General features: G+C 45.4%; 1 protein-coding gene across 9 annotated transcripts in view; it reads right to left on the reverse strand.

The window, feature by feature from the left end:
* The window catches only part of LOC138472286 (coiled-coil domain-containing protein 50-like), a 768,296-nt gene that overhangs the window by 248,751 nt on the left and 496,958 nt on the right, over nucleotides 1–22,587 (reverse strand). For 3 of the 9 annotated variants that reach the window (XM_069610399.1, XM_069610398.1, XM_069610397.1), the window contains exons 6-7: nucleotides 5,121–5,271; nucleotides 2,182–2,781 (exon numbers count right to left, since the gene is read on the reverse strand). In XM_069610399.1, coding sequence (XP_069466500.1) covers nucleotides 2,182–2,781; nucleotides 5,121–5,271 — 751 coding nt within the window. The remainder of the gene's footprint in view (nucleotides 1–2,181; nucleotides 2,782–5,120; nucleotides 5,272–22,587) is intronic. The other 6 variants (XM_069610405.1, XM_069610404.1, XM_069610402.1 and 3 more) reach the window with 5 other exon arrangements.

Consider the following 22,587-nt stretch of genomic DNA (forward strand, 5'->3'; position numbering starts at 1 on the left):
ACTTACTTTTAGGAGCTCACAAGTGTCTGAAAAGGCTCCGCAAAATTAAATGACTCGCCCAAGCGTCACACAATTTGGTTATACGCTTCAGTTGGGACCTGTGAGTTACATGTTCCCAGGAGAAATATTTGACTCAATATGTATACCCATTACTTGAGATAGTGCCGAGTGCCCAGATAATCCGACAATATAAAATCGCTTAATACAAAATAGGAGCCCCCAGCAACCCGCTGTATAAAACATTCTTCAGGGGTTCACCAACACGATTTATTCTAGCATGCTCCCTTGCTAGCAGGAGATTGGGGAGGCAACCAGGACAGCACTTGAAAGAAAACAGTGGTCATTTTAGTATTTGGGACTTTTAGGTGCTCTGAAACATCACTCTGTTTTTTGATAGTAGCGCTAGTGGCCGCCAGCCTTGAGAAAGTACAGAGGAGCAGTGTTACATTCTTATCCAAAGCACTGGCATCTGTTTTGAACTTCCGCAAGACCCTATAAAGAACAATTGTGCACCACTGCAAAGTTCTCAGGAGTTTTTGTCATCTAGGCATGAGATATGCGACCGCAACGTGTGTGGGTCTCTTCGGATTGATAAGTCCACATGATTATGTACCGCTGTAGAGGGCTACATGTTTTGTAAATACGTAGAGGTCCTACTGGAATGAATATTTCCAGTTCTGTAGGCCCCGCCTGGACTATTGAGCTATATTCTGCTGTATTGGGTCCAGGTCTGGAGATCCCAGAGAGGATATTGTGGGTAGTTTCAGAAGTACCATATGGAGGTTTGCATGCATGGCTGGTGGTTTTCATCTGCAGTATTGCAAAGTATCCACCCTTTGAATTAGGACTGGAGCTTTTAAAAATAATAGCAAGTCCGATAATAAAGATTTGGCCTTCCATCGCCTCTTTCCTTTTGCAAATGACCATTGCTATTGATGCGCTATTTGCAAAAGGTAGATGTGCTGGCTGGGAGGTTAGGGCCTTTCCCCCTGAAGTGAAGGCTTTCAGACGCAAATGTCTCAGCCATGGGGTTAATGGGTCAAACATTAACACCCTTTTGTCTCCACTCCTGTTGTGCCTGTTACAGGGCACAACAGGGAGTGGAGACAAAGGGATGTTAATGGTGGGGACACTGTGCGGTTCCTGAGCTGTGACTAAAAGTGGCAGACAGCTGCAGCTTCGCTTTGAGGGAAGCTGTGGCTGTCCTGCACTTCTGTCAGTCACAGCTGCCTGACTTGACGGCGGGCTCATTCCCGTCGTGGCTGCGGCCGTGGCGGGCCAATGACCTGCCACGAAGTGGTGGGACCGGGGAGCCCTGGCTCAGCCTCACTTTTTGGAGACTGCCGGGTGCCAACCCGGCAGGCCCCGGCCCACTTAAAGCACTGGGAATGTGTATTCTCGCCCGCAGTTCCAGTCTCCTGATTGGCTGAGCCCCTTTCCCCTGGTGCGAATGCAGCAGTACTGGCATCCATACGCCTCCGTGCTACCTTTCTAGCCTTCATTTTTCCATCTTCCTCATTTCAAACTGTGTCAACGCGGATATTGCCGCGGTCACCTGCTGATGGCTGGGAATTGCACAATGTAGTAAATACTCTCTTCACTCTGGTTAGTAGGAATATGATCAAAGATGAGTTGGGTTTTAATGTGCATTTGTATCATACAGGAGCCCATCATCTAGATGACTTTTAAATGACATTAATAAATTAAAAATCAAGCATCACTGTGTTCCTGTTCTGCTTACTTTATCGCAGGCACTGTTTTTTGAAAATGCCACTCTGTGTGTATGTTATATATTCTGAATTCCACTTAGGAAAGACAAAGGGGTCGACCAAAAATAAAAATCGTTAGCTTAACAGGGAATGCCTAAAAGGGACAGAGAAAAAGTGCTGAAAATTGTGGTTTACTAAGTAAATATATTTACACCTAGGAGCCATGTCCTCTATTTGAGGCATCTTGGCACACAGATAAAATGAATGCCTCACTGGAGAAGAGAGAATACATGACTCCCCTGAAGTGGAGGACTGTGCAGAATTATGACTGTTTGAATATTACAGATGTGGCTACACATATGTATTACAATGCCCACTGCTGCGCATATTGCATTTAGATATGCCTTGTCTGCTTAAAGTCCTAAAATCTCCTGTGTGATCATGCACAGAAAATTGTAATTATAGTGAGTACCTGATCTCAAACCGTGGTCGCCTTTCCTTGGCGAGGCAAGATTGATCGACGAAAGATTTGGTATACGTGGTTTGCCTTGATTGGCGTGTGACCGTTCATTTCTTCCAGAGGCCACATCGTCATCGTAGTCTTCGCTCTTGGAGTTGGGATGTCTGTGCCTTCGTGAGTGATGTTTAGAGTATTGATTTCCCTGCTCCCTCAAACTTCTTGACCGACCCTGCCTGGACTCGCCCCTTCCCTCCCTGCTGTGTTGGCCATGGGTCCTTTCAGAATGTTCCCAAGAATGTGTGCGTTCTCTGTGGGTGATCTGATTTGGATCCACGTGCCTGTCATCCCAGATCTCATGGTTGACAGTTCGATGCCTGCTTGAGCGGTGTTCGTCAGATCGCTCTTGGCTGGAAGCTCTATCAGAAGCAGATCCCGTGCCACCACTGCGCCCCTTAGAACCTGGCCAGTCACATTCGTGCTCAGGTGTCATTCGCGATCGCGTGCCATCATCTGTGTTTGGGCTCCTAGTGTTGGATTTATGGCAGAAGTAATAGTCCTCTTCCTCTTGCTCACTCGGGCAGCGTCGACGACACCGAGACCCACTGTACTCTGCTTCGTACATGCAAACACAAAGTGATGTTAGTAAGGGGGGTTACACAGCAAGCAATGCAAAACAATCTTTAACAGCATGTTTCAACTGGTGCACTGAAGGATGCTTGGGGACTGAGGTCTCAAAGTGAGTAATACAGTGCAAGCCACAGCACTGAAAGACTGGATATGGACTATGCGCCAAAGGTCTCTCTGAGCAAGCTCAACAAGGTACTGAATAAGTTAGCTGTTAACATATTGGTGCACAAACATACTACATTAAGCAACCTTCATGCTGATTATCAGACAACATTGAGCAGACAACATGATGCTTCTTTGGAAAATGCCATTCTGTGTTCATAAGGTTATTCCTTTATGAAAGTAAAACTGATGCATAAGTGCTTTTGAAGTAATGAAGCACAGTTTATTTCTTGCCCTGCTTTTTGGTGAAGGAAATTGCAAAGCCATAGAGCAGGATAAGCTTCTTTTTGGGTTAAAAAAATTGTCCATTTTATAGTCAATATTTTTGCTTGGTGTATTCTTGGGAATCTATCCTGACTGATGTTTCTTGATGCTTGCGCTGGTCCGTTCTTCCTTTGTTCACACCAAGTACCTATTCAGATCAACCTCTGCCTAAGAGATCTATGGTGATTAATATGCCCATGAAGCAAGAAGGGGGATTAAAACCAGCACTTATGTGAAAATCCCCATAGTTTACATTAAATGTGAGGGTGCAGTCTTTGCTGTGTTCTCTCTAAAAACATTCTATTACCAAGAAAGGAAAGGAAAATGCTGGTAGTAGAGAAGGGGGAAGCCATAGTCTCGCCACTGTCCTTACGCTTGTGCATAAATCCCAGTCACGAAGAACTATGCTAAATAAGCAACATCAGAAGCACCAACTTGAATCACTGAACAGCATTTTCTGCCAAAGAAGTTTGCCAAAATACCCTGCGAAAGCGTCAGTATCGTGCAGAGAACACAAACGCAGAAAACGGTGCAGCAAGTGGAAAAAGCAGAAAATCACAGCGGGCAAGCAGGCGCAGAAAATCCTAGAAACACAAATTCATCAAGAGTTTGCAAGGTGATCCGAGCACCGTGGTGGTCTGAGACACACTGCACGGCCATCGGTTATTTGGTGCTCTTTAGGTGAATCTACAGTAAGCAGAGGGGCCGGGTTGGAAGTAGGTGATGGGTAAAGAGGGTGTGCACAACTTTTCAGAATTGGTCTGGCCCATGATACTTTTTCTCACTCTCCAAAGGTTCATCTGTGCAAGAGTGTTTGAGCAGTTTCAGACATTTCAAGAAGCAGTGGGGCTATTCTTCAGGACCTCCACCATGTCTCCTTGAAAAATGTTGAGGCAAGTGTGTTGCAATTACACTCATTGCAGGGGGCATCATAGTCCAAACTAACATCAGCAACAACTAAGAAATCCTCATGCGCCGAGATAATCGGTAGATGGGTACATTTTGGAGCATGCAGGGTTTATGTGGAGGGAGAAATTGATGGAACTTGCATAGATCGACCACAATTTCCTGCATGACAGGCACATGAATGGCAGTGTTTTTAATTGAACTGAACATTACTGCTCGCTTTGCAGTAAAACAATTTCATCACAGAACACCATCTCAATGTGAAACCAGATCATAGTGTAGACAAAATATTCACAAAATGGGTCTCTATCCACGTGCCATTTAAGTAAGATGGCGGGTGAAGTGCAGGATTTGTAATGCATCTGGGATGAGCTACACACCAGCAAATAATAGCAAACAGAGCCTTGATACTGGCTTTAGTTTTATAAATAAATGCAAAGTATTCTTTATAAAGTGGGAAAAAACACATTGGCGACGATTTTGGCAAAGCAAATTCCAATCTTCAAAGCATAAAAAAAAAAATATGAAAGCAGAAGCCAATTAAGTTCATGCCCCGAATATACAATACTAATTTATGGCTGAGGAAAGAATTCATACATTAGGACCTTGCCCGCAAATATTTGGAATCTAGTGCCAATTATGAACGCAAGCAGGCCCCACAAAAAAAAAAAATCAGAAGATCTCTTTTAAGATTGTTCCCTCTGAAAAGGTGTTAGGGCTGGAGTCTGTACTTCCAAATTTACCACAGCTCACTTGTAGGCTACAACCATGGTCGGAAGAAATGAACCCTGGGTTCATTTAAATGCAGTGCAGTTTTCGGTAGCAGTTAGGGCAATGGCAGGTTTAAAATCCCCTACATTCGTCAGCCAAAAGCTCTTCCCAGATAAAGTCCCAAGCACCAAAGCCAGAGCAGCCCCATTCCCAATACGGTAAACCAACTGAACTCTCCAATGGCCTTCTCTACCATTTCTCGTGGCCAGGATTCTCATTACCTGTCAGCGTTGGCAGCTGGGTTCTGGACCCTTCCGTGTCATGGTTCTCGTGTGAGAGTACCGACGGCCTACCTGGAATTCTGGTCGGGCTGTCATGGCTCCAGCGCTGCACCTCCTCCTGCTCAAGCTCTTGCAGCCGCTTGGCTATTTCCTGAGGAAACATATTCCAAATGGCAAAGTAAAATAAGCACTAATTTCAACCGAGATTAATCTCAACATAACACAAACGCCATTAATTCAAAGGATTGTTAGATGGGCAGTTGGCTCAAATATACCACCTCCCCCAATTGACAACCATATTCGCTTCCAAACAAACATTCGCCTAAGATGGCGCCTAAAACCCACAATTCCTCTTAACCGGAAACTGCCATTGTTCCGGCGATAGAGGGCGATGTGCTCGACTATTGCAGCTCCTTTTTCCATTGGAACGCACAGTTGTTGAATGAAGAGGCCCAGTGCACATCAAGTGCAGTTTCCCGGTCTACTTAACCTGCATTAACCTGCACTCTCACTTGCAGATAAACTTTGATCCCTCCACCTGTCCTCTATTCTTCAAAAATGCGCAGTAGGTCGTCGAGCGTCCTTTACACATCACTTAGCAAGACTTGGCATAACTTCCCCTCAATCTCCAAAAGCGGGACTAGCTTAGATTTTAACAAACCACTCAAGTCACACCTACTTCCCTCTCGAAGTGCTCCAAGTCTACAGCGCTCCGTGTTGCTTCAGTAGCAGAGAGCTGGGGCTCGGTGCAGGACGGCGATTTAAAAGAGCCAATGCAGTAGTACAGCCACTAGAGGGCAGGCAAATTCTACTCCAGATCGGAACGATTCGTTGGCTGAATATGCGAATTGAACTGTTTCAAAAACACCATAAGCCACTTAAAGCCATGGGTTTATTGGGTGTCTAGCACCCCAGAAAGATGCACAGGTTTTCATTTTCATTTTAAAATTACATTCCAAAGTATATGCGTGTGTTAAATCAACTACCATTATGAGAGGCTCCAATATTTAAAATATATATTTTTGGACTTATTGTCTGGACAGTTTATTACAAACTTTAACACCATCAGAGATAATATTCCATTCAAGTATTACATTATTTTGAAAATGTCACCTTTGCAAAATGCGATTTGCAACATTGTCATCAATGCACACAAGAGAATAAAAATATGATATTAAGGTAAAATAATTTCAAGACACCCGAAAATGTTCCTATAAAAGAATATGAATGGCCTTCAAGCCGTGCAGCACCAGCGCAAGTATTAGCGATCTCTTATGACCATTCACCATTCTAACCCACAAGGAAAATAAATATAGGCGGCGACTGTCTGTGGGTTATCTAACCGTTAAGATTGCAACACTTCTTTAGTTTTGGACCGGAGATTATCCGGTTGCGTTAGCTAGTGAGGCAAAACCATTGATAGTGTGTGTGTGTAGAGAGTCAGCATTGAGTAGGCAGAAACGGTCAGCTGGTGTTCCGGTAAATGGCGTTGCCTTGATGTGAAATATTTAGCCTCACCATTAGTTTTGACTCACAGGCTAGTGAGGCTACCTAGCTCTACACTGAACTGCAGCTGGGAGGCCGGTAAGTCTGGCAGGCAGGTGGGGCTGAGGAAGTGCACTTCTCTTCCATCAAGGTGCTGCTTCAGTCACGCAGGCCACTGTTGGGCAGAATTGCATGCAGTACCCTCTGGGACCACCACACACAATTAGGACTACAGGTGTTAGCAAGACCAACCTTTGGTATAAGTCTGTACCACACAGTTGGTTGGTAGCGAACTGAGCAGCCAGGCTTATCTCAAGAGTGAATGTGAGCAGTACAAGTAGTTACACAGAGGACTTTCGATCACAGTGGTTCAATTAGACACTTATACTCAAGGTTTCTTGGTAAAAAAACACTTATTAATTTATTCCATAGTCATTTATAAAATCTCACTAGAAGACAACCTAATATTATATACCAATACACTTCAATACAAAACTCTAAGCTTTTGAGACGGTTTGAGCTCCCTTGAAAAAGGAGCCAAATGGCAGTTCAGTTTCTTGGCAGTGGGCAAAAAGGACAAAAGTAAGTAGAATAGATTACATATACTTTCTAGGCAGTGCAAATAGTTTCAGTTCACCAGAATAGTTCAATTCAAGTTAATAGGCCATGCCAAAGGCAATGGGCTAGTGTTCTGGTTAGGAAAGAGCAGTTCTGGTATCAAACGGTAAAGTCTTTGCAAAAGTTCTCAGAAGTAGTTTAAACGAAAAAGAATCATTTGTTGGGCCACAAGCTGATTAGGCCTGCGAGTTGGGAAAGTTTCACTAACTTTCACCGGAAAAGTGGCGTTCTCTCAATCGGGTTGGCACAGTACCTTTGTATGAAGAAAACAAACGTTGCTGAAATTGTGGTTCCTGGCAGTTCCTGCAGATCTTGATGTTCCGGAGCCTCAGTCATGGGGACAAGAGGGAGGACGTCGGGGTACTCCTGCACTGCACGGGATCGTTGAAGAATGCCAACAAAATGGAGTCACTTCAGTTCCAGTAGCTGTAGATTTAAGAACACAAACTGGTGTCCCTCTCCCTGGTTAAACCTAACCAGCCTTGAGAATGGTATCCAAGTGTTTTATGAGTTTATTGGTCCCACCAACTTAAAGGAAGAACCTGTCCTTGAAGGAGCTTCTCTGTTGAAAGGAGTTTGGCAATTCGGAACCTGCGGGAGGGCTTCACCGGGCAAACCAACGGTCCAATGGTTGCAGCAGCCGTCCTCTTCCAGCTCGTCTTCGGTTCTTTCATTCCAGTGGTCGACTCTGCCTTCCAGTCCACGAGACACACCTTTTAAACAGTTCTCTCCCTTTCATTCAAGCCTAGCTGTCACTCACTCAGCAGGGTGGCTGTCCTTGCCGGACATTCAGCCAATCACACCAGAGTGCATTTCGGTCTCCTAGGAGACTAAGCACATGGAGTTTCAGGCACCTCCCTCACTTCCTGCCCACCCCAGACACTCAGAAGCCCGTCAAAGGCACACAGAGACAAACATTAGAAGGACCTTTCCAAAAAGAAATGGCGAAAAAAGAAGACCGGTTCCTGTTTAAACAAAGGGGCTTAAGGCGCCATCTTGAAAAACATGGCTCCTGTGATTTTTAGCTACTGGTGTTCGTGGTCGGGAAAAATCATGGCAGTCCGTTGTAAAACCACTGCCATCAGCCTTTTCAATAGGAAAGGGTACCATTTGACTGTTACACGAGTGTTTAGACACAGGGGATACTATGTAACCCCTCCAGCACTCCATTGTAAGATGGTGTGTGCGGAGTCTAGGAATTTGGAAAAGACTAGTAAAGTCAATTTCACTTTCCATTCTCTGGGAAACAGTAGTTTATCCCAGAGAAGGTATCTAAACATTTGGGAAGTCTAAAAGACATCCCTGTGCCACTGCTGTGCTGTGTAACACACATGAAAAGATGATTCCTATGGAGTTATATAAAACTCCATAATCAAAGAAAATAAACACAGAAAACAAACAAAAAGTTCAAAGCCCCAAGGTTTAGCAAAAGAGCTGGAGGGCTCTAAGGTAGAGGGAATTAGCTTGTATTTAAAACATGTTGTACCTATGATAGTGAAGGTATTGTAAATTACTTTGAGGATTTACAACCAACTGAGGGGTTATAGTTATAGGTATAAATCAATGCCTATTATTGTAGGTCTGACATGAAGATTTGGGAGATTGGAAACAAACATTTTGATAAAGAAATTAATCATAATTAATTATTTGGTGTGTGGGTGTACTTCACTGTGTGGGTATTAGCTCTTCCTTGGACTTTAATTCATGTTGAAAGTCACATTGGGTGTTTGTAATTGGTTCTCCTGAGGAATGTTCTGCAACATTGACATTAAGGCACCAGAACATGTTGAGAGAGAAGGTAATAAGCAACATAATACTTCTGTTGCTGTAGGTTATGCATGTAATGCAGAATAAGACTAAATGCATAAGAGACGTGTTTGACACCACACCTTTTTTGATTTGGGGATTTTTGATTTGGTGATATTTTCTTTTTTTTTAAATAAGTGTCTTTGAATATGTCTTTTTATGATTTTTTTGACAATTTCTCAGCAATTTGTCATTTTTAATATTTTGTGATGAAAATAAAATAGTTTTCAGTAAATTATACTTTGGTTTACAGTTAAGATCAGCCCTGTTCAAATTTATATAACCTGCGAGAACATCTCTCTGGTGGTAAATTATGTTAAGTGTATTTGTCTTTCTGGAAACATTGCACCACAGTGTAAATAAAAGGGTCCTCTTAGATCACCCTGATCGTCGTGGACATCTTGAACATTTTTAGACGTGTTTTCGGGGACATGATGTGTTGGAGAGTGATGGAGTCTGGGAGATTTTGGAGGTGGCTCATCCTCTTGAAATAGAGTCTTTTGTTTAGTTGGGTATTTTCCCATAAACGTTACAAACTAAGACACCCGATCCATTGTCTTCTCAAATTTTTCCTTTGTCCATGTACCTGCTCTTGGGGCTTTAGGAAGGGGAAACACAATCTCTTCTCGATCTGCAGTTCTTTTACCATGCACGGATTTGGACAAAGCGTCACTAGCCTTGGTATAAGTAGAGGAAGTTACTGATGTAGTTAAAGGAGATCTAGATGGCTGTGTAGGTACCTGTGGCGTTGTTTTGGTGTGTTTCTCCCAATGTTTACGTTTAAAAAGATGTTTTGACTGACGTTTTGACGTATTCGAATAGGCAGTCGACAGGTGTTTATGTGCAGCAACTTGCTTTTCGTTAGTGTTGGAGCCATGCGGCAAGCGTGAATGCAAAAGTGCAGCGGGCTTCGAATGCAAGGATTTTACCACTTTCCTCAAAAGCATGGATGTTGTGGAAGCCCCTTTTGATGATCCCATCAAAGGTTGGCTTGGGGTTGTGTGTGTTTGTGAATGCATGTGTGTGTTTTTCGCTAGAGGATCTTCCCTTAGCAGAGCTTTCGGCCTGCCTGTTAGGGCTGGGGACAGACATGCGGCAGTCTACTGACTCCTCTTGTATGTCTTCAGCTTTCAGAACGGAGCCGTAGCTTCTGAGCTCTTCCTCGTCTGAACCAACAGCGTCGGTGGGGGAATGGGTTTCGGCCTGCATGGCGTAGGCCACCCACTGCTTTGTGCACCGCTCTTTAAGTGTTTTAGGCTTACACTTCGTGTCATTCCAGGAACAATTTCTATTGCAGGAAGGACCGAATTTAAAGGGTGAAAGTTCCATGATTTTGTGTAAATTTAGCAGCAGCTAGAAAAATACCAGTAGAAAGGAAAGCAGAAATGGGCATTCCATAAAAGGAATGTAAATGTGGAACACCCCCGTCCCTTCTACTGCAAAAGGCCAAAGCCTGGTGAAGGCCAAAGCAGCCACCAAGAGGAGACGTCCATCTGTCGAAAGGCTCACAATATGAAATATCAATATATTTAAACTATATTATATATCTAGTAGCAAAGCTAGGAACTATGCACTCTGCATATGCGACCGACCACGATGGCAGTAAATAACAATCTGAGGGTCCTCAACATGCACGTGAAAGATCAGGGGTACAATACACGTCACACAGGGATAGTATTATAAACGCACCCAGTCGACGTCCCTTTTTGAGATTTGAAAACAAAATGCAATACTCTGCACCCACCACTAGATGTCGGCCTATTCACAATATGTGATTCTAAGCAGTTCCACAAGCCTAAAAAAAAAAAAAAAAAATATATATATATATATATATATATATATGACACACACCCACACACATTAGGCTAAGCCAAAGCTTTTGATGGAAAATATTTCAGTACACTAAGTGAAAACTATTGCAAGTTCCATTTAATGTTCTGTTTAAAATAATTCCAAATGGAACACAGACTCATTAAGCCATTCTTGCATAGATTAAAGGTTAAAAATAGAGGAACGAAGTCCAAAAGTAAAACAGGCACTGAATAAGGACAGGACATGTTTGTTCCTATACATTATAGATTTTAGAAAAGTAAAGGGTAGCAATCATATTGTACCCATTATCCTATGGTGTCAGGTCTCAGGCCTGTTACCTCTGCGGCCTATGGCTGCTTATCCGGCGGTGGTATCCGGACTGGCGCCTGGGTCACAGGAGGACAGTGAGGCGCCTTGGCAACCAGTTACCAGGGTCTGGAGTCCGGCGCAGCATCTGGAATTTCCCCAGCGTTCTCATGCAGGGTGCCGCCATGATGGCTTCAGTAAGCATACGCAAGGACGCGGCACTGGTCTCATGCGCATGCTTAGTTTTAACAGAATCATGCGGCCCCACGGCAATGGATGAACAGATGCATCTGAACTCGATCCATATCTGCATTCCCCTAGTCTTGCTGCTAACCTTTTCTCAAAGTTCTCTTCTCGTCTTGTGGACCCGTCTTGTTACCTTGTTTCTTCGTTCTGGGTCTGCCTTGTCCCTCTGGCTGCTTCTTGTACCCTGTGCCTCCTTCCTCGCTTGCTACCAGGACCCATTCAGTGCCTCCTCACCTGCTGCCTCTACTTCTGTGCCTGAACCATCTGTGTCCGTCTTCAGTGCTCGTTACAACACCTTATTGTGCTCCTGTGTCATGCACCAGCCCTGGAAGTTCATGCATAGATGGAAATACCACTAACATGGTTCTGATAGTTCCAGGTTGACGGTCTAGTTTTCATCCAACATGGCTGCCGGAACCTATAAACAACAACGCTGCCAGTTCTTTCCCTAAGGCGACTTGCAGTTCAGAGCTCCTTCTCTGTTTAACCTCTCCTACTCTCCTTTATGTATGTATTTCACCTTTATCTCCTCACGTGGGTGTCTACAGGTTAAGGTAAGGTAGCGGTTGGTTCTGTTTCGCTGTTCGTAAGTACACGTAGCGCTAACCACCTTTTGTGTCTGCCGCTATTTCCATTTAAGTGTCTATCTCGGCTATCTCTCTCAGCCTTTCTCTCTATATTTACTGCCTTACTGTGTATCGGAAGTCTTTACATTTTTCTATTTCTTTCTCGCTATCTTCTATCTTTTATTCTTACCTGTTTCTTTCTTTCTTTGCCGGTGTCCGGTTCCTTTCCCTTTTTTGTGAGAACAACTGGAGTCTGTTTTCCTCTATTCAGCCCCTCCTTAATCTATCAGAGGAATCTTTGGAGACTTTTCTGGTACCCTTCCCAAAGGACAATTGAAAGGTACTACCAAACACTCACCACATCTGAAGACGGACGGTTAACATCTCTCAGGGTTTTTTGCCTTTGGGCTTTTTCCCAGCACGAAGGGCGTGCTCCTCGGGTTTCCCCAAGATCTGTAAAACATCCAGATCAAGGTGGCCACCGAGGGAGCGCGTCCTTACTTACGTCAGAAAAAGGAGAAGAGGCCAGTGGAAAGCATAAGAACCAGGAAGAAGACAGAAGCATTAAGGTTGGAGGAGATACAAGAAGAAACAGGCCAGGAGGAGATAGGGGAAGAGGAGTCAAGGTTTGACAGTATACAACGCCCAATTACACCCATGGCGTCTCCGGAACAGATACAGGAGATGTGCAACGCCATACAAGGACTCAGAGTGGAGATGCAAACCCTGCATGTTGAGAACCTTCTGCTTCGTCAACAGGCTGCGGCCAGAACAGAGAGTAGAGATGATTTACCACCTATGTCATTTTCGTATGGTAAATATGAAGGAAACCCTAAAACGATAAAGGAGTTCCTAGATGCCTGTGCGGTATATTTCTCCTTCAGGCCTAGAGCCTTCGAGTCTGGAAGGGCTTGGATAGGATTTATCATTTCTAACTTAGCTGGAAGTGCTCTGGCCTGGGCAACCCCCCTGGTCACTAACCAGGATCCTTTGGTTAATGATTATGCTGTGTTCATACAGGGGTTCAAGGACCGTTTTGAACATCCAGAGGTCCAGTATACCAAATACAAAGCTTTCCTCGATGTAAAGCAGGGAAATCAGGACCTACAAGCTTACATTGCGCAATTCCAGAGTCTAGCAGTATCTGCTGGTTGGCCAGATACAGCGCAACAGACAATCTTCAGAAGGGGGTTGAACGAGGAAATGAAGGACGAACTGGCCCGGGTAGCTCGTCCCAACAGCTTTCGTGAGCTAGTTACCCTCTCCCTCCAGATCGAATTTCGTATCCAGGAGAGACGTTTGGAGAGAAGAAGAGGAAGAGGCTATGTACAACGGTACAGTCCCCCGCAAGGAAGAAGAGAACGCCCAACCCTAGAGGAACCGATGCAGATAGGATCTACCAGAGGACCCTTAACCAAGACTGAAAGGAAGAGAAGACAAGAACTGAACCTCTGTATGTACTGTGGATCCTCTAGACACAGCCTCAAGGACTGTTCTGAAATTCCCTCCAGAAGACAGGGAAACGACAGACCCCAGGTCTATGCAAGGGAGACCGTGGGGACAACTGCTCAAACCCTTGCAATCTTACCAGATTCAGCCAGGAAGGAATAGAAGACAACCGTTTAATGGTGTTTCAGGTCTTGTTTTCCTATAGTTTGAAGCAGAACAGCCCGGTACTAGCCATGCTAGATTGTGGAGCTGCAGGAAATTTCATAGACGTCAAATGGGCCCAAGAGAACCAAATCCCGCTCCAGAAGAAGACAACACCTCTCCCAGTCGAAGGGGTGGATGGACGTCCTTTATCTTCCGGATTTATTATGATGGAAACGGTTCCTATGTCATTGGGAATGGGATACCACACAGAGAACCTTAGCTTTGATGTCATCAGGGCGGCACATTTCCCTCTGATATTAGGTTTCTCCTGGTTACGACGTCATAACCCCAGAATAGATTGGACGGCTAACAAACTCAGCTTTGATTCAGACTATTGCGGAGAACATTGCATGAAGGGACTCCAGGTTGAAGTCCAATACAGCATTACCGAAAGACAATCCAACATCTCAGTTTCCTCTATCCCAGTACAGTACCAGACTTTTTACAAGGTTTTTGAAGATGTAAACCCTAGACTCCTCCCACCTCACCGTAATGAAGACTGTAGCATAGACCTCAAGGAGGAGGTTTCTCTTCCATTTGGACGGATGTATCCCTTGTCCTTAGCAGAGAAGGCAGCTCTGAAGGATTATCTAGATGCCAACTTGGAGAATGGACTGATACGACCGTCAAAGTCTTCAGGAGGGGCATCATTGTTCTTTATATCTAAGAAGGACTCAAAGGAATTACACCCATGTATCGATTACAGGGGTTTAAATAGCCTGACTGTCCGTGACAGATACCCAATGCCCCTTATTCGAGACATTCTTGAGGCTGTCCGGAACTCAAGGGTATTCACCAAACTCGACCTACGAGGGGCCTACCATTTGTTAAGGATTAAGAGAGGGGATGAGTGGAAGACTGCATTTAGAACACCAATGGGGTTGTTCGAGTACTGCGTGATGCCATTCGGATTAGTGAACGCCCCAGCGATATTTCAGAGATTTGTGGACAAGATCTTTGCAGATCTTCTATATACATCCGTCGTGGTATATCTGGATGATATACTGATCTTCTCACCTTCCTTGGAAGAACATCGAGTCCATGTAAGTGCGGTTCTACAGAGACTACTAGAGAATCATCTCTTTGCCAAGCCGGAGAAGTGCATCTTCGAAGCTTCCGAGGTCTCATACCTCGGGTATATCTTGTCCGCTAATGGGGTGCGAATGGATCCTAACAAGATTCAGGCAATAGACCGATGGCCAGATCCTTCCTCGGTTAAGGAGGTGCAACGCTTCCTATGTCTGGCAAATTTCTATCGCCGGTTCATTCTGAAATTTTCAGACCTGGTTTTGCCCATAACATCGCTCCTCATAAAGGGAGTGGTTTTTCACTGGGATACTGAAGCACAGGAGGCATTCAAGAACCTTAAGAAACATTTCACTTCTGCTCCGGTTCTACTACAACCTGATCAGACCAAACCGTGTGTCCTGGAGACAGACGCCTCTGTAGGTGCCTTGGGGGCAGTCTTATTACAAGAGGATCGTAAAGGGGAAGAACACCCCATAGCTTACTATACCCGCACCTTGACGGGAAGTGAAAGGAATTATTCTGTGCTCGAGAGAGAGAGAGCTATTGGCTATGCGAGCTGCCTGTCAAGAATGGAGACACCTTTTGCAAGGGGCAGCGCAACAGTTCACGATCCGTACGGATCATAGAAACTTGAAGGTACTCCAACAGATGGAGTGTAGAAATTCGAGACATGCTCGCTGGGCATACTACTTTTCCAATTTCGACTTCCAAATCACCTATATACCTGGATCTCAGAACAGTGTTGCTGACGCATTATCCCGAAGCTGGGTAGATGAGGAAAAGCCAGAATTACAGAAGGAAAGAATCCTACCGATGCATCATTTTTACATGATAGCAAATCTTTTTCTACAGGAGGTTCATAGTGGATTGGAGGAATATACACAAGAAGAAAGAGAAGCCTATCAATTACAAGAGATCGGCGGACTATGGTTTCACCAGTCTGCACTATTTCTACCTACCTCGACTCTTCGGAACCAAGCCATCAGCTTTTGTCATGATCTACCCTTGGCGGGACATAAGGGAGAAAAGGCAATTTATGAGCTGATATCCAGAAGTATTTGGTGGCCATCTATGCGAAAAGATATCACCTCCTATGTTTCTACTTGCCCCATCTGTGCCATCAATAAGACACCTCGTCAAAGACCATTAGGACTCTTACATCAAGCCAAGGCACCCACACGTCCAAAGACCTTTCGATGGACTTTGTAGTAGAGCTACCAACTTCAAATGGTAGAACAGCGATCTTGGTAATGATAGATTCTTATACAAAGCTAGCCCACTTTGTAGCATTACAAGGAGTACACTCTGCCTCCGAGACGGCTACCATATTCCTCAGGGAGGTAATGTAACGCTCACCTGATTCCCGTAGAGGCGCCGGTCTTGACTGGGCGTATACCGTATCTGCAAAGGTGATGTGTAACACGCGGCTGGCTCTTTGGGCTGGACCTCTGTGCACTGTATGTCTGACTTGAAGGGTAAGATGTCTGCAGATAGAAAATATGGGATTAAGGAACTGGGTTATTGAATGTCTCTCTCTTCTTCCCTTTCTCTTCTCCTGTAGAACCCCAAAGGTTAACGCTCTCACCTTAGGTAAGTGAACGCCATGCTCTCCATCTGCCTCGGGGCAGGGTGCTGTAACCAGTTTCTTCACTGGATAAGGGGAGCAGGCCTCTTGACTTCAGAGGACTGCTGTCCGTCGTTTACTGCACGAAAGGTAAGTTGCGAGTAATTCTAATGTCTTTAAAGTCTTTAGTAATGATGTTTCTTGTTTTGCAGGGTTCCGGCGATGGCGGATGACGGGCTGAAGTGAGTTGAAGATGGAGCCCGTGTGATGAATAGAAGCGCCTGGAAGCACGTAAGTAAGCGCTTGTTGCCTGCTTCACGATGCGCTCTAACTGTCTTTTTATTTTGCAGGTACAAGTTCGGAGCGGCTGCAGGATGCCAAAATACCCACTGGGTTAGATGTGGAAAGGAGTAATGGCACGTGATTATTAAAGTTCCCCAATGTCCTTAAACGCACCTTGTTTTGTCTTTCAGATGCGGGATGCAGCGCCGAAGGCCTCCGGAGCGTGCGAAGAGTTGGTAAGCTTTTGTCTTTCAGATGCCGGAATGCAGTGTGAAGACCTCCGGAGCGCACGAAGAGTAGGTAAGCCTTTGTCTTTCAGATGCCGGAATGCAGCGCGAGGCGTTGGTGACAGCCGATGGACCAGGTAAGTGAAGAGCTGTCACTGAAGACCGTAATGCTAACCTGTTCTTTCTTGTCTTTATAGGGGTTGCTGAAGACTGGATTCAGGATGGTAAGCCTTTTTCCTTAGGCCCAGGATCAGATGCAGAAGACACAATGAGCGTTCTGCTGCAGAGGATGCAGAATAACGCAAAGCAAGATTCATCCATCGGGTGTGGTTTAAATAGCCTCCTGTAGTGCTTAGGTGTCTCCTTCCACAGCCACGCCTAGGTAAGAAAAGAGTTCCTGCTTTCCAGAAGAGTTCCAGTGTTCTGAATCTAGGGAGTGGCTCCTGCCCCACCCAACAGGAAAAGTAGTTCCAAACAGAAGAGGATCAGAGGCTCAACTGGCAGGCAAGTAAGCAGCAGGGTCTGCTGCAGGTAAGTCCACCCAAGCATTATGAGCCCGGCGCTTCCAGCGCTGGGACTGGGCATATTTATGAGCCTGGTGCCACTGGCGCCAGGACTGGGTCCAAAAGGTCCCAATTGGGACTGGTTGGCACTCGGAACCTGGGTTATGGATCTGCTTCCAAGGGAGTTGGGAAAACCCTGACCTTTTGGAAGCAGAGATCATGACAGAACCCCCCCTCAAGGCCCCTCCCAAACCGGGCTTCTCCGGGGGTTTTGGCTTGTCAGGAAATGTTCGGTGAAATCTTTTGATTAGGCGAGGAGCGTGGACATATTCAGCAGGTTCCCAGGATCTCTCTTGGGGGCCGTAGCCTTTCCAGTCAATTAGGTAAAATAGTTTAGATTTGGAGATCTTGGAGTCCAGAATGCTTTTGACTTCAAACTCGAGTTCTCCATCAACTAGGATAGGTTTTGGAGATTTAGTTAGTCGGGTTTGAGGTTGCACGGGTTTTAATAGAGAGACGTGGAAGACCGGATGTATCTTCATGTGCGGGGGCAAGTCCAACTTGACCGCTACTGGGTTTACTATGGTAGTGATGGAATAGGGACCAAGGTATCTTAGGTTGAATGTGCGTGGCCCTTTTAGAGGTAGATATTTGGTGGATAACCAGACTTGATCCCCTACTTGATATTGAGGGGATTCCTTCCGATGTTGATCTGCTCCTTTCTTGTATTGTTCTTTAGCCCTTTGAAGGTGAGAAACAGCTTCCTTAAAGGCTTGGGTGATTGTAGAATGCAGGTAGTCTACTGCTGGTGTTTCAAGATCTTGGAGGGGATCCAACTCCGAGGTTCGAGGGTGACTGCCGTACAAAAGAAAAAACGGTGTTTTCCCAGTTCCCGAATGGACAGAGTTATTGTAGGCATATTCGGCTATCCAAAGGATGTCTTTCCAAGTTTTTTCAGTTTGTTGCAGCATGCAGCGTAAATACTGTTCCAGAGTTTGATTGGTCCTCTCGGTTTGTCCGTCGGTCTGAGGGTGGTGACTGGTCGATAGTCTCACATCAATTTGAGCCGACCGACAGCAACTTCGCCAAAAATGAGAAATAAATTGACTACCTCGATCCGAAATTAGAACCGAAGGAAAACCGTGTAGTCGGACGATGTTTTCGAGAAATTCTCGGGCCAGAGTTGCTGCTGTTGGCAAGCCTTTGAGCGGAATGAAATGCGCCATCTTGGAGAATAAGTCCACGATTACTAGAATCGTATTGTATCAGGAGCATGGAGGTAGATCGGTGATGAAGTCCATAGAAAGCGTATTCCAAGGGCGAGGTGGGATGTCAATAGGGCTTAAGAGGCCTGCTGGTCTTTCCTTTTGACTCTTGTTTTGGGCGCATACTCCACAGGACATTATAAAGTCAATGATATCTTTTTTCCAAGACGGCCACCAGAAGTAGCGCTTGATCTTTTCTGAGGTCTTGGCCATACCGGGATGTCCTTCCATTAAAGAATCGTGATAACAAGAGATTACTTTTTTCTGTAAATCTGTGCTGGGTAGGTATAATCGTTCTTGGAAATACAATAAGTTGTCCTTTACTGCAAAGTCCTTTCCCTGCAGATGCCAATTCTGTATGTCTGCTGGAGTTACAAGTTGCCTGGCCTTATCCTTAACTTCCTCTATGGATTCTGTGGCGATTACACCCAGAATTCTTTGTTCGGGAATGATTGGTACAGGTTTAGGGTTGATCAAGTGTTCTTCCACTCCCATCCGAGAAAGGGCATCAGCTTTACCGGTCTTTGTACCAGGTCGATAGGTAATTATGAAGTCAAACTCGGCAAAGAATAATGCCCAACGGAGTTGTCTAGAGGATTGGGCTTTTGCGGTTTTCAAATATTGCAGGTTTCGGTGATCCGTAATCACAGTAACGGTGTGTCGGGCCCCCAGCAGATAATGCCGCCAAGCCTTAAAGGCAGACTTGATAGCCAGAAGTTCCTTGTCAGTAATCGTGTAATTGATTTCAGGAGGCGAGAATTTGCGGGACCAAAATGCCACGGGATGCAACTGATTGGTTACCGGGTCCTTTTGTGATAGAACTGCCCCCATGGCAAGGCTTGAAGCATCAGTTTCCACGATGTAGGGGAGTTCGGGGCGAGGGTGTTTTAAGATTGGTGCAGAGATAAATTTAGTCTTCAAATCCTGGAAAGCTTGTTCCGCCTCGGTAGACCATTCAAAACATTTGTTTTTCTTTAACAAGGCAGTGATGGGCTGGACTATTCGAGAGAATTCGGGGATAAACCTGCGGTAAAAGTTAGCGAAGCCTAACATGCTTTGCACACCTTTTACGGAGGATGGTGATGGCCATTTGAGAACTGCATCGACCTTCTTTGAATCCATACGCACTCCGCCAGGTGATAATATGAATCCCAAGAATTCAACTTCAGTCACGTTGAAAACACATTTTTCCAACTTAGCGAAAAGTTTGTGTTGACGCAATCTTTCGAGGACCATTTTCACGTGTTTCCGATGTTCAGATTCCGATGAAGAATAAACGAGGATGTCGTCAATGTAAACAACAACACACACATCTATGAGCTCTCTGAGGACATCGTTCATAAAATATTGAAAGGCGGCCGGGGCATTGCAAAGTCTGAAGGGCATGACCTGATATTCAAATAGTCCATACTTGGTGCGGAAGGCCGTCTTCCATTCATCGCCCTCTTTTACTCGTAATAAGTGGTAAGCTCCTCTAAGATCCAGCTTTGCATATATGCATGCTTTTCTGACTTGGTCCAGGAGTTCAGGGATCAAAGGTAACGGATATCTATTCTTAACGGTGATCTGGTTCAGGGAGCGATAATCTATACAAGTTCTAAGGTCTCCTTCCTTTTTTGGAACGAAGAACAAAGCTGAAGAAGCAGGGGACTTGGAAGGACGAATAAACCCATTTGCCAGGTATTGATCCAGGTATTGTCGAAGGTGAAGGTTCTCAGGCTCGGTGAGGGCATAAATTCTACTACAAGGAGGAGTAGATCCAGGTATCAGGTCTATCTGGCAGTCATAAGACCTATGAGGAGGTAGAGAGTTAGCCTGATCCTTCCGGAAAACATCTTGGTATTCGGGAGGTAACTGGGGAGTCTCTGAAGAAATTGCTGCCAGTGCAACACCAGGTGGAGGGTGACAAGTAGAGACACATTCTGCAAACTGGACCGTTCTTGCTCGCCAATCGATCAGAGGATTGTGTTTCTCTAACCAAGGTATTCCTAGAATAATCTGAAACTGAGGGGCCTTGATCACATCGAACACGATCTTCTCATGGTGTTCATCTTGACTTACTAGCGTCACCTCTTGAGTGGTATGCGTTACTGGCCCGGAGGCTATCTCCGTACCATCCACCGTAGTAATGACGTCCTTTACAGCCTTGGGACAAAGAGTTAGATTCATCCTCAAAACCATTTCATGATCCACATAATTGCAGATGGCACCGCTGTCGACGTAAGCTTCAATTGCATGTAATCAATCCGGATTATCAGGGCTAATGAGGACCATAGGTATCACGAAATGCGAGGTCACGGAACTGGTTTTCACGCTCGGCAAGAGGACCTCTATTCTTGTCGGGCGAGGTCGTTTCCCTGCTCAGAGTTTGTAACTTTGGTAACTGCAGCTCCTACTGCCTTCTTGGCAGGTTTCACCGGACAGTCTCGAAGAAAGTGCCCCGAGTTTCCGCAATAGAGGCATAATTGCAACTGTTTTCTCCTTTCCTGCTCCTTTTGTGTTAGAGGACCTTTCAGACCCCCTATTTGCATGGGTTCCCCGGAGTGTACTCCTTTGGAAGGAGTTGGCGGTTTGGAAAATACTCGAGCATCAAACTTGGAACGATCGGCCTTCCTGTTCTGCAGTCTGTGATCTATTTGAACGACTAAGTCTATATAGTCCGAACAATCTTGTGGGGAATTCACTACTTGGGCTAACACATCTTTGAGCTCTCCACGTAGACCTCTATAAAACAGCGTAATCCTTTTGTCCTCAGGCCATTGAGTTTCCACTATCAGTCTGTTGAAAGACGCAATATAAGCCAAAAGGTCTTGATTACCTTGTCGCAACGAAAGAAGCTCATTGTCCAAGGCCTGCCCCTGTGAATGTCTTGCGAACAGTTTTTCCATACTGAGCTGAAAAGCTTGAAAATCATGGAGGACCGGATCATCTTGATTTACTAGAGGGATCGACCAGTCTGCCGCATTGCCACTAAGGTACGAAAGCACAAAAGCTACTTTAGCTTGATCAGTGGAAAGGCTGCTGGCCGGCATAAGAAATGCAACCGGCACTGATTTATAAATACTGCAAACCTCTTTGGGTCACCAGAAAATCGTTCGGGCGGAGCCAGAGGTACATTCCCAGGTAGGTTGATCTGCACTGGATTCATAGAGGATGTAGAAGGAAGATTTCCCCCAGATCCGGGTAACGGGGTCTGTCCGGCTTGTGACTGTAGCAATTGTCTAGCGAGATCATCTGTTCGCTCCTTGGAAATAATCAGTTCCCTTCTTAGAGCGTTCGTTTCCTGACGGGCTGCATGCACTTCTGCCCTTAGTTCCCCAAGTAACTGGGCTAGCTGGTCGGTATCCGAGGTTTCCATAGCGCCTGGACGGGAGTTTTGTGGTAGGCTTTGCGTTCTGTAACGCTCACCTGATTCCCGTAGAGGCGCCGGTCTTGACTGGGCGTACACCGTTTCTGCAAAGGTGATGTGTAACACGCGGCTGGCTCTTTGGGCTGGACCTCTGTGCACTGTATGTCTGACTTGAAGGGTAAGATGTCTGCAGATAGAAAATATGGGATTAAGGAACTGGGTTATTGAATGTCTCTCTCTTCTTCCCTTTCTCTTCTCCTGTAGAACCCCAAAGGTTAACGCTCTCACCTTAGGTAAGTGAACGCCGTGCTCTCCATCTGCCTCGGGGCAGGGTGCTGTAACCAGTTTCTTCACTGGATAAGGGGAGCAGGCCTCTCGACTTCAGAGGACTGCTGTCCGTCGTTTACTGCACAAACGGTAAGTTGCGAGTAATTCTAATGTCTTTAAAGTCTTTAGTAATGATGTTTCTTGTTTTGCAGGGTTCCGGCGATGGCGGATGACGGGCTGAAGTGAGTTGAAGATAGAGTCCGTGTGATGAATAGAAGCGCCTGGAAGCACGTAAGTAAGCGCTTGTTGCCTGCTTCACTATGCGCTCTAACTGTCTTTTTATTTTGCAGGTACAAGTTCGGAGCGGCTGCAGGGTGCCGAAATACCCACTGGGTTAGATGTGGAAAGGAGTAATGGCACGTGAGTATTAAAGTTCCCCAATGTCTTTAAACGCACCTTGTTTTGTCTTTCAGATGCGGGATGCAGCGC

Source organism: Ambystoma mexicanum, chromosome 8 (assembly GCF_040938575.1).
Source record: "Ambystoma mexicanum isolate Mex_15411 chromosome 8, UKY_AmexF1_1, whole genome shotgun sequence".
Taxonomy (NCBI): domain Eukaryota; kingdom Metazoa; phylum Chordata; class Amphibia; order Caudata; family Ambystomatidae; genus Ambystoma; species Ambystoma mexicanum.